Below are 13,378 nucleotides of genomic sequence, written 5' to 3'. Positions count from 1 at the left end.
ACAGGTAACTAGGAACTGATTACATTTCGAAAGTAACCTTCAACCCTAAATCCCAGTACAAAAGGCAAGAAAATCAGACATTTGACAAATGTAAATGTAGAACAACAATGATCAAATACATTACATTTGAGTCATTTAGAAGAAGACTCTTATCCAGACTGACTGACAGTGCATTCTGAAATTATTTAGACCCCTTGACTTTTTCATTAATCTGCATTTAACCCCATAATGGCAAAGCAAAAACTGTTTATGTAAGAGCAAAAACCAAGCCATGAGGTTGAAAGAATTGTCCATAGAGCTCCGAGACAGGATTGTGTAGAGGCACAGATCTGAAGAAGGGTACCAAAACATGTCGGCAGCATTGAAGGTCCCCAATAACACCAGTAGCCTCCATCATTCTTTTATGGAAGTTTGGAAAAACCAAGACTCTTCCTAGAGCTGGCCGCCCGGCTAAACTGAGCAATCGAGGGAGAAGGTCCTTGGTGGGAGGTGACCAAGAACCCGATGGTCACTCTGACAGTGCTCTAGAGTTCTTCTGTGCAGATGAGATAATCTTCCTGAAGGACAACCATCTCTGCAGCACTCCACCAATCAGGCCTTTATGGTAGAGTGGCCAGACGGAAGCCACTCCTCAGTAAAAGGCACATGACAGCCGCCTTGGAGTTTGCCAAAAGGCACCTAAAGACCCTCAGACCATGAGAAACTAGATTCTCTGGTCTGATGAACCCATGACTGAACCCATGATTGAAATCTTTGGCCTGAATGCCAACAGTCACGTCTGGAGGAAACTTGGAACCATCCCTAAGGTGAAGCATGGTGGTGGCAGCATCATGCTGTGGGAATGTTTTTCAGTGGCAGGGACTGGGAGACTACTCAAGATTGAGGGAAAGATGAACGGAGCAAAGTCAGAGAGATCCTTGATGAAAACCTGCTCCGGAGCACTCAGGACCTCAGACTGGGGCGAAGGTTCACCTTCCAATGGACAACAACCCTAAGCATAAAGCGAAAACAACGCAGGAGTGGCTTCGGGACAAGTCTCTGAATGTTCTTGAGTGGCTCAGCCAGAGCCTGGACTTGAACCGGATTGAAAATCTCTGGAGAGACCTGAAAATAGCTGTTCAGCGACGCTCCCCATCCAACCGGACAGAGTTTGAGAGGATCTGCAGAGAATGGGAGAAACTCCCCATAATCAGGTGTGCAAAGCTGGAATTTGCCAGTTTTACGGTATCTTATAGTTTTGATGAATGTATTTTCTGTTTTGAGAAGACATTTCTGTGTCTTGTGTACACGGATTTAACCTCTCTTGGGGAGGTTAACACTATTCAACAGCCAGTGAAAAATCAGAGCGCCAAATTCAAAACCACTATTTTACACCATTTTAAAGATACACGTCTCCTTAATGTAACCACATTGTCCGATTTCAACCACAGCCATTTTCCTAGCAAGGACAGGCGTCACAAAAACCAGAAAACCAGCTAAAATTAAGCGCTAACCTTTGACGATCTTCATCAGATGACACTCCTAGGACATCATGTTACACAATACATGCATTTTTTGTTCGATCAAGTTGATATTTATATCCAAATAGAGCATTTTACATTGGCGCGTGATGTTCAGAAAATATTTTGCCTCCAATACTGCCGGTGAATCAGCACTACAATTTACAAAAATACTCAACATAAACGTTGATAAAATATTAAACTGTTATTCAAAGAATTATAGATGAACATCTCCTTTATGCAACCACTGTGACAGATTTCAAAAAAGCTTCACGGGGAAAGCACACTTTGCAATAATCTGAGTACTGCGCCCAGAAAAAGACATCAAGCAATACAGATACCCGCCATTTGGGAGTCATCTAAAATCATAAATAGCATTAGAAATATTCACTTACCTTTGATGATCTTCATCAGAAGGCACTTCCAGGAATCCCAGGTCCACAATAAATGTTGTTTTGTTTGATAAAGTCCATAATTTATGTCCAAATACCTCGTTGTTTGCGCGTTCAGTAAGCTACTCCAAGTGTAGGAAGCGCGGCCAAAATGGCACGACGAAAAGTCAAAAAAAGTTATATTTACGTTCGTTCAAACATGTCAAACGTTGTATAGCATCAATCTTTAGGGCCTTTTTAACTTAGAACTTCAATAATATTCCAACGTGTTGAAAAACATTTTGGAACACAGCTACCCCTCACGTGAATGCGCGCCAATGAAGTCATGTCCTTTCCTGAGTCAACAACTTCCAACTTCCTTTGTTGGCTCTCTGTTCACCATAGACGCCGCAAACAACTTTCTAAAGACTGTTGACATCAAGCCTTAGGAAGTGCAAAATGAACCCTAAGTCACTGTGTTGGATAGGCAATCACTTAAAAACTACAGCCTCAGATCCTCCACTTCCTGGTTGGATTTTTTCTCAGGTTTTTGCCTGCCATATGAGTTCTGTTATACTCACAGACATCATTCAAACAGTTTAGAAACTTCAGAGTGTTTTCTATCCAAATCTACTGCCCGAGTAGTAGGCCGTTTAATTTGGGTACATTTTTCGTACGGCCGTGAAAATACTGCCCCCTACCCAAGAGAGGTTAAGATGGCACCGGAGAAGAGGGCAGACTTTTTACATGTCCCCAACCGATAGTGTTTTTTTGTTTGTAACTTATTTTTTTTACTCATTTTGTACATAATGTTGCTACTACCATCTCTTATGACCCAAAGTAACTTCTGGACATCAGGACTGCAATTACTCACCACGGACTGGCATAATCCTTTTTTTCCTTTAACAAGTCTGACGAGGCCTACGTGAACGATATACTTCTTTCTCAGGAACAGGCCCAGATCCCTGTGATTTGCGTGATGAGGAGGCGGAGAAAAAGGAGGCGGAGAAAAAGGGGCCGGAGGGTGGGCTGCCTTCTGAGAATTTGTAGGTGACCGAATAAAACCCTACTTCCTTCCATTCTGCTAGCAAACGTGCAATCTTTGGACAATAACACAGATGACCTACGCGGAAGATTAAACTACCGACGGGACATTCACAACAGTAATATCTTACGCTTCACGGAGACGTGGCTGAATGACAACACTATCAGCATACAGCTGGCTGGTTATAAACTACACTGTCAGGATAGACCAGTGGCGTCTGGTAAGACAAGGGGCAGCGGATTATGTATTTTTGTAAATAACAGCTGGTGCATGACATCTAAGGAAGTCTCGAGCTATTGCTCGCCTGAGGTAGAGTATCTCATGATAAACTGTAGACCACACTACCTACCTAGAGAGTTTTCATCTGTATTTTTCATAGCTGTTTACATACCACCACAGTCAGGCTGGCACTAAGACAGCATTGAATGAGCTGTATTCCGCCATAAGCAAACAAGAAAACGCTCACCCAGAGGCGGCGCTCCTAGTAGCCGGGGACTTACGGGTCGGTAGTCATTTAGTCGTAAATGCAGGGAAACTTAGATCTGTTTTAGCAAATTACTATCAGCATGTTAAATATGCAACCAAAGGGAAAAAAAAACACTGGACCACCTTTACTCCACACAAAGAGATGCATACAAAGCTCTCCCTCGCCCTCCATTTGGCAAATCTGACCATAATTCTATCCTCCTGATTCCTGCTTACAAGCTAAAATTAAAGCAGGAAGCACCAGTGACTAGATCAATAAAAATGTGGTCAGATGAAGCAGATGCTAAGCCACAGGACTGTTTTGCTAGCACAGGCTGGAATATGTTTCCCGGGATTCCTCAGATGGAATTGAGAAGTATACCACATCAGTCATTGGCTTCATCAATAAGTGCATCGATGACATCGTCCCCACAGTGACCGTACGTACATACTCCAACAAGAAGCCATGGAATACAGGCAACATCCGCACTGAGCTAAAGGCTAGAGCTGCCACTTTCAAGGAGTGGTACTCTAAACCGGAAGCTTATAAGAAATTCCGCTATGCCCTCCGACGAACCATCAAACAGGCAGAGCTTCAATAAAGGACTAAGATCGAATCGTACTACACTGGCTCTGACGCTCGTCGGATGTGGCAAGGCTTGCAAACCATTACAGACTACAAAGGGAAGCAACAGCCGAGAGCTGCCCAGTGACACGAGCCTACCAGACGAGTTAAACTACTTCTATGCTCGCTTCGAGGCAAATTACACTGAAACATGCATGAGAGCACCAGCTGTTCTGGAAGACTGTGATCATGCTCTCCGCAGCCAATGTGAGTAAGACCTTTAAACAGGTCAACATTCACAAGGCCGCAGGGCCAGACGGATTATCAGGACGTGTACTGCGAGCATGCGCTGACCAACTGGCAAGTGTCTTCACTGACATTTTCAACCTCTCTCTGTCCGAGTCTGTAATACCTACATGTTTTAAGCAGACCACCATAGTGCCTGTACTCAAGAACACTAAAGTAACCTACCTAAACGACTACCGACCCGTAGCGCTCACGTCTGTAGCCATGAAGTGTTTTGAAAGGCTGGTCATGGCTCACATCAACACCATTATCCAAGAAACCCTAGACCCACTCCAATTTGCATACCACCCCAACAAATTCACAGATGAAGCAATCTCTATTGCACTCCACACTGCCCTTTCCCACATGGACAAAAGGAACACCGATGTGAGAATGCTATTCATTGACTACAGCTCAGCGCTCAACACCATAGTGGACCCTGGGACTAAACACTTCCCTCTGCAACTGGATCCTGGAGTTCCTGACGGGCCGCCCCCAGGTGGTAAGGGTAGGTAACAACACATCCGCCACGCTGATCCTCAACACAGGGGCACCTCAGGGGTGTGTGCTCAGTCCCCTCCTGTACTCCCTGTTCACTCATGACTGCATGGCCAGGCACGACTCCAACACCATCAATAAGTTTGCTGATGACACAACAGTGTGTAGGCCTGGTCACCGACAACAACGAGACAGCCTATAGGGAGGTCAGATACCTGACCGTGTGGTACCAGGACAAGAACCTCTCCCACAACGTGATCAAGACAAAAGAGATGATTGTGCACTGCAGGAAGAAGAGGACCAAGCACGCCCCCATTCTCATCAACGGGGCTGCAGTAGAGCAGGTTGAGAGCTTCAAGTTCCTTGGTGTCCACATCACAATCAAACTAACATGGTCCAAGCACACCAAGACAGTCATGAAGAGGGCACGACAAAACCTATTCCCCCTCAGGAGACTGAAAAGATTTGGCATGTGTCCTCAGATCCTCAAAAGGTTCTACAGCTGCACCATCGAGAGCATCCTGACTGGTTGCATCACTGCCTAGTATGGCAACTGCTCGGCCTCCAACCGCAAGGCACTACAGTGGGTAGTGTGAACGGCCCAGTACATCACTGGGGCCAAGCTTCCTGCCATCCAGGACCTCTATACCAGGCGGTGTCAGAGGAAAGCCTAAACATTGTCAAAGACTCCAGCCACTCTAGTCATAGATGGTTCTCTCTGCTACCGCACGGCAAGCGGTACCGGAGCGCCAAGGCTAGGTCCAAGAGGCTTCTAAACAGATTCTACCCCCAAGCCATTAGACTCCTGAACACCTAATCAAATGGCTATGCAGACTATTTGCATTGCCCCCCCCCCATTTTACACTGCTGCAACACTCTGTTGTTATCATCTCACTTTAATAACTCTACCTACATGTACATATTACCTCAACTAACCAGTGCCCTCACACATTGACTCTGTACCGGTACCCCCCTGTATACAGTCTCGCTATTATTATTTTACTGCTGCTCTTTAATTACTTGTTACTTTTATTTCTTATTCTTATCCGTATTTTTGTTAAACTGCATTGTCGGTTAGGGGCTCGTAAGTAAGCATTTCACTGTAAGGTCTACCTACACCTGTTGTATTCGGCGCATGTGACTAATACAATTTGATTAGATGATTTGATGTACACTCATGCATCCACAAGAAAAAGGGCCCAGCAGAATTTTGGGGCTGACATCAGGAAATGGCAGTCAAAAATAGGACACATTTATTTTGGACTGTATTTTAAAGGAAAGCCAGAGTGAAAAACTCAATGACTAGTACTTCTGAGATTTACTATGTAGATTTTCAGATCTAGGTTTAATAATGTTATGGGTCAGTAATTCTTTGCAAAGAGACAGCCTCTTATTAACTTGGCAGGACGTGATGAGGCTGTGGATTCTATCCAATACAGATTAGCAACCTTAACACTTTTAAAAGCAACAACTTACCCCCTTAACTCCTTTGAGGTCCCCTTTGAGAAGAGAGTCCAGGGTGAAGATCACATTATGGCTCAAGCTCTGGAGCTGTGGATGAGATAGAGGTTGGTTCATTCTCAAAACAACAAAGACGATATTTTGATGGGAATTTGGTAGCTTTAATCACAGTACTTGAATTTGAGGTGTCATGCACAGAGCCAGTGAATGATTTATAACCAATCCACACTTTTATCTTTGTGGTTCTTGGATATTGCCTGGCTCAATTGACCCTTCAATAAGATCTGCCCCAGAATTTTGGCCAACCAATCGCAGCGCTCCAATGGATAGCAACTGTGGTCGAGTCCAAAGTCTCGGACAAGATCACGTTTGAAACACATGAAAGCCATTGAGGACATTACAAAATAGTTATCATCCAAAAACAAATTGTTTAAATGGCTAAATAATTTAATAGGGCACCAGGGGTACTTGCTACTCTGATTCCTGAAATGCGGAGCCTGTTGTATTAAAAACACAGTTTGAAATCATCGTGAGGGGATTTCGCAAGTGATTAGAATGGGGCTTCCAGGGAAAATGTTGTCAGAGGTTGCAACAGTAACCAAGGGGGTAGGGCTTAGCGAAGGGTCAATTGGTAAGAGAATGGCACCAGCAACACTAAGGTCATGGATTCAATTCCCAAAAGAATCATCACAGACATCCTAGAAATGTATTTGCCGTTTCGGACAAAAGCACCTGCTAAATTGACCATTTTAATTATATTGCCAGGATTGCATTTGATCTGCCACTCTGAAGTTTACATACACCTTAGCCAAATACATTTAATCTCAGTTCTTGACAATTCCTGGCATTTAATCCAAGTAAAAATTCCCTGTCTTAGGTCAGTTAGGATCACCATTTTATTTTAAGAATGTAAAATGTCAGAATATTAGAAGAGAGAATTATTTATTTTAGCTTTTATTTCTTTCATCACATTCCCAGTGGGTTAGAAGTTTACATACACAATTAGTATTTGCCTTTAAATTGTTTAACTTGGGTCAAACGTTTCAGGTAGCCTTCCACAGGCTCCCAAAATAAATTGGGTGAATTTTGGCCCATTTTTCCTGACAGAGCTGGTGTAACTGAGTCAGATTTTTAGGCCTCCTTGCTCGCACATGCTTTTTCAGTTCTGCCCACAAATTTTCTATAGGATTGAGGTCAGGGTTTTGTGACGGCCACTCCAATACCTTGACTTTGTTGTCCTTAAGCCATTTTGCCACAACTTTGGAAGTATGCTTGGGGTCATTGTCAATTTGGAAGACCCATTTGCGACCAAGCTTTAACTTCCTGACTGGTGTCTTGAGATGTTGTTTCAATAGATCCACATAATTTTCCTCCCTCATGATGCCATCTATTTTGTGAAGTGCACCAGTCCCTCCTGCAGCAAAGCACCCCCACAACATGATGCTGCCACCCCCGTGCTTCACGGTTGGGATGGGGTTCTTCGGCTTGCAAGCTTCCCCCTTTTTCCTCCAAACATAACAATGGTCATTATGGCCAAACAGTTCCATTTTTGTTTCATCAGACCAGAGGACATTTCTCCAAAAAGTACGATCTTTGTCCCCATGTGCAGTTGCAAACCATAGTCTGGCTTTTTTTAATGGTGGTTTTGGAGCAGTAGCTTCTTCCTTGCTGTTCGGCCTTTCAGGTTATGTCAATATAGGACTCGTTTTACTGTGGATATAGATACTTTTACACCTGTTTCCTCCAGCATCTTCACAAGGTCCTTTGCTGTTGTTCTGGGAATGATTTGCACTTTTCGCACCAAAGTACATTCATCTCTAGGAGACAGAACGCGTCTCCTTCCTGAGCGGTATGACGGCTGCATGGTCCCATGGTGTTTATACTTGTGTACTACTGTTTGTACAGATGAACGTGGTACCTCCAGGTGTTTGGAAATTGCTCCCAAGGATGAGCCAGACTTGTGGAGGTCTACAATTTTTTTATAAGGTCTTGGCTGATTTCTTTTGATTCTCCCATGTTGGCAAGCAAAGAGGCACGGAGTTTGAAGGTAGGCGTTGAAAAACATCCACAGGTACAACTCCAATTGACCCAAATTATGTCCATTAGCCTATCAGAAGCTTCTAAAGACAACAAAATCACACAAAAATAATCAATGGAAATCCAATTTATCAACCCATGGAGGTCTGGATTTGGAGTCACACTCAAAATTAAAGTGGAAAACCACACTACTGGCTGATAAAACTTTGATGTAATGTCCTTAAAACAAGTCAAATGAGGCTCAGTAGTGTGTGTGGCCTCCACGTGCCTGAATGACCTCCCTACAACGCCTGGGCATGCTCCTGATGAGGTGGCGGATGGTCTCCTGAGGGATCTCCTCCCAGACCTGGACTAAAGCATCCGCCAACTCCTGGACAGTCTGTGGTGCAACGTGGCGTTGGTGGATGGAGCGAGACATGATGTCCCAGATGTGCTCAATTGGATTCAGGTCTGGGGAATGGGCGGGCCAGTCCATAGCATCAATGCCTTCCTCTTGCAGGAACTGCTGACACACTCCAGCCACATGAGGTCTAGCATTGTCTTGCATTAGGAGGAACCCAGGGCCAACCGCACCAGCATATGGTCTCACAAGGGGTCTGAGGATCTCATCTCGGTACCTAATGGCAGTCAGGCTACCTCTGGCGAGCACATGGAGGGCTGTGCGGCCCCCAAAGAAATGCCACCCCACACCATGACTGACCCACCGCCAAACCGGTCATGCTGGAGGATGTTGCAGGCAGCAGAACGTTCTCCACGGCATCTCCAGACTCTGTCACGTCTGTCACGTGCTCAGTGTGAACCTGCTTTCATCTGTGAAGAGCACAGGGCACCAGTGGCGAATTTGCCAATCTTGGTGTTCTCTGGCAAATGCCAAACGTCCTGCACGGTGTTGGGCTGCAAGCACAACCCCCACCTGTGGACGTCGGGCCCTCATACCACCCTTATGGAGTCTGTTTCTGACCGTTTGAGCAGACACATGCACATTTGTGGCCTGCTGGAGGTAATTTTGCAGGGCTCTGGCAGTGCTCCTCCTGCTCCTCCTTGCACAAAGGTGGAGGTAGCGGTCCTGCTGCTGGGTTGTTGCCCTCCTACGGCCTCCTCCACGTCTCCTGATGTACTGGCCTGTCTCCTGGTAGCGCCTCCATGCTCTGGACACTACGCTGACAGACACAGCAAACCTTCTTGCCACAGCTTGTATTGATGTGCCATCCTGGATGAGCTGCACTACCTGAGCCACTTGTGTGGGTTGTAGACTCCGTCTCATGCTACCACTAGAGTGAAAGCACCGCCAGCATTCAAAAGTGACCAAAACATCAGCCAGGAAGCATAGGAACTGAGAAGTGGTCTGTGGTTACCACCTGCTGAACCACTCCTTTATTGGGGGTGTCTTGCTAATTGCCTATAATTTCCACCTGTTGTCTATTGCATTTGCACAACAGCATGTGAAATGTATTTTCAATCAGTGTTGCTTCCTAAGTGGACAGTTTGATTTCACAGAAGTGTGATTGACTTGGAGTTACATTGTGTTGTTTAAATGTTCCCTTAATTTTTTTGAGCAGTATACACACACACACACACACACACACACACACACACACATCTACACACATATATATATATACACACATACATACATACATACACATACATACACACACATATATATATATATATATATACACATACATACACACACACATATATATATATATATATATATATATACACACACACACACACACACACACACACACACACACACACACACACATATACATACATACACACACACACAGTGGGGAGAACAAGTATTTGATACACTGCCCACTTTGCAGGTTTTCCTACTTACAAAGCATGTATAGGTACACTTCAACTGTGAGAGACGGAATCTAAAACAAAAATCCAGGAAATCACATTGTATGATTTTTAAGTAATTAATTTGCATTTTATTGCATGACATAAGTATTTGATCACCTACCAACCAGTAAGAATTCTGGCTCTTACAGACCTGTTCGTTTTTCTTTAAGAAGCCCTCCTGTTCTCCACTCATTACCTGTATTAACTGCACCTGTTTGAACTCGTTACCTGTATAAAAGACACCTGTCCACACACTCAATCAAACCGACTCCCCCCCCTTGCACAATGGCCAAGACCAGAGAGCTGTGTAAGGACATCAAGGATAAAATTGTAGACCTGCACAAGGCTGTGATGGGCTACAGGACAATAGGCAAGCAGCTTGGTGAGAAGGCAACAACTGTTGGCGCAATTATTAGAAAATGGAAGAAGTTCAAGATGACGGTCAATCACCCTCGGTCTGGGGCTCCATGCAAGATCTCACCTCATGGGGCATCAATGATCATGAGGAAGGTGAGGCATCAGCCCAGAACTATACGGCAGGACCTGGTCAATGACCTGAAGAGAGCTGGGACCACAGTCTCAAAGAAAACCATTAGTAACACACTACGCCATCATGGATTAAAATCCTGCAGCTCACGCAAGGTCCCCCTGCTCAAGCCAGCGCATGTCCAGGCCCGTCTGAAGTTTGCCAATGACCATCTGGATGATCCAGAGGAGGAATGGGAGAAGGTCATGTGGTCTGATGAGACAAAAATAGAGCTTTTTGGTCTAAACTCCACTCGCCGTGTTTGGAGGAAGAAGGATGAGTACAACCCCAAGAACACCATCCCAACCGTGAAGCATGGAGGTGGAAACATCATTCTTTGGGGATGCTTTTCTGCAAAGGGGACAGGACGACTGCACCGTATTGAGGGGAGGATGGATGGGGCCATGTATCGCGAGATCTTGGCCAACAACCTCCTTCCCTCAGTAAGAGCATTGAAGATGGGTCGTGGCTGGGTCTTCCAGCATGACAACAACCCGAAACACACAGCCAGGGCAACTAAGGAGTGACTCCGTAAGAAGCATCTCAAGGTCCTGGAGTGGCCTAGCCAGTCTCCAGACCTGAACCCAATAGAAAATCTTTGGAGGGAGCTGAAAGTCTGTATTGCCCAGCGACAGCCCCGAAACCTGAAGGATCTGGAGTAGGTCTGTATGGAGGAATGGGCCAAAATCCCTGCTGCAGTGTGTGCAAACCTGGTCAAGAACTACAGGAAACGTATGATCTCTGTAATTGCAAACAAAGGTTTCTGTACCAAATATTAAGTTCTGCTTTTCTGACGTATCAAATACTTATGTCATGCAATAAAATGCAAATTAATTACTTAAAAATCATACAATGGGATTTTCTGGATTTTTGTTTTAGATTCCACCTCTCACAGTTGAAGTGTACCTATGATAAAAATTACAGACCTCTACATGCTTTGTAAGTAGGAAAACCTGCAAAATCAGCAGTGTATCAAATACTTGTTCTCCCCACTGTATACACACACTACCGTTCAAAGGTTTGGGGTCACTTAGAAATATCCTTGTTTTTTAAATAAAAGCACATTTCTTGTCCATTAAAATAACATCAAATTGATCAGAAATATAGTGTAGACATTGTTAATGTTGTAAATGACTATTGTAGCTGGAAACTGCAGATTTTTTGATGGAATATCTACATAGGCGTACAGGCCCATTATCAGCAACCATCACTCCTGTGTTCCAATGGCACATTGTGTTAGCTAATCCAAGTTTATCATTTTAAAAGGCTAATTGATCATTAGAAAACCATTTTACAATGATGTTAGCACAGCTAAAAACTGTCGTCCTGATTAAAGAAGCAATGAAACTGGCCTTCTTTAGACTAGTTGAATATTTGGAGCCTCAGCATTTGTGGGTTCAATTACAGGTTCAAAATGGCCAGAAACAAATTACTTTCTTTTGAAACTCGTCAGTCCATTCTTGTTCTGAGAAATGAAGGCTTTTCCATGTGAGAAATTGCCAAGAAACTGAAGATCTCGTACAATGCTGTGTTCTACTCCCTTCACAGAACAGCGCAAACTGGCGCTAACCAGAATAGGAAGAGGAGTGAGAGGCCCCGATGCACAACTGAGCAAGAGGACAAGTACATTAGAGTGTCTAGTTTGAGAAACAGATGCCTCACAAGTCCTCAACTGGCAGCTTCATTAAATAGTAACCGCAAAACACCAGTCTCAACGTCAACAGTGAAGAGGCGACTCCGGGATGCTGGCCTTCTTGGAAGGGTTGCAAAGAAAAAGCCATATCTCAGACTGGCCAATAAAAATAAAAGATTAATGTGAGGAAAAGAACACTGGACAGAGGAACTCTGCTTAGAAGCCCAGCATCCCGGAGTCGCCTCTTCGCTGCTGACGTTGAGACTGGTGTTTATAATATATATATAGTACCAGTCAAAAGTTTGGACGTGAAGACATCAAAACTATGAAATAACATATATGGAATCATGTTGTGTTCAACAAATCAAATTATATTTTATATTAGAGATTCTTCAAAGTAGCCACCCTTTGCCTTAATGACAGCTTTGCACACTCTTGGCATTCTCTCAACCAGCTTCATGATGTAGTCACCTGGAATGCATTTCAATTAACAGGTGCCTTGTTAAAAGTTAATTTGTGGAATTTCTTTGGTTTGGGATGTGTTGGACTGCAGAGTGAAGGAAAAGCAGCCAACAAGTGCTCAGCATATGTGGGAACTCCTTCAAGACAGTCATCAAGGCAACGGGTGGCTACTCTGAAGAATCTCAATTGTTTAACACTTTCTTGGTTACTACATGATTCCATATGTGTTATTTCATAGTTTTGATGTCTTCACTATTATTCTACAATGTAGAAAATAGTAAAAATAAAGAAAAACCCTTGAATGAGTAGGTGTGTCCAAACTTTTGACTGGTACTGTACATTTAAAAACATTAACATGTGTATGTGTGCATCTATCAGTTACACATACATGTCAGTACATACACACAACAAGTAGGTTGCATGGGGGAGAGGCATTATGCTGTGAGGTGTTGCTTTATTTGTTTTTTGAAATTAGGTTTGCTGTTCACTTGCACTATATAAGATGGAAGGGAGTTCCATGCACTTATGGATCTGTATAATAACGTTTCCTTGAATTTGTTCTAGACCTGAGGACTGTGAAAATCCCCTGGTGGCATGTCTGGTGGGGTAAGTGTGTGTGTCAGTGATGTGTGTAAGTTGACTATGCAAACAATTAGGAATTTCCAACACATTGT

General features: G+C 44.0%; 1 protein-coding gene across 1 annotated transcript in view; it reads right to left on the bottom strand.

Annotated features, from left to right (window-relative positions):
* asap1a (ArfGAP with SH3 domain, ankyrin repeat and PH domain 1a) overlaps positions 1-13,378 on the bottom strand; it is a 190,958-nt gene that overhangs the window by 95,031 nt on the left and 82,549 nt on the right. Inside the window, 1 exon segment of the mRNA XM_045693788.1 lies at positions 6,205-6,279. Coding sequence (XP_045549744.1) covers positions 6,205-6,279 — 75 coding nt within the window.

Source organism: Salmo salar, chromosome ssa14 (assembly GCF_905237065.1).
Source record: "Salmo salar chromosome ssa14, Ssal_v3.1, whole genome shotgun sequence".
NCBI classification, from domain to species: Eukaryota; Metazoa; Chordata; class Actinopteri; order Salmoniformes; family Salmonidae; genus Salmo; species Salmo salar.
The sequence above is the reverse complement of the archived record's forward strand: the minus strand, read 5'-3'. Positions and strand labels throughout refer to the sequence as shown.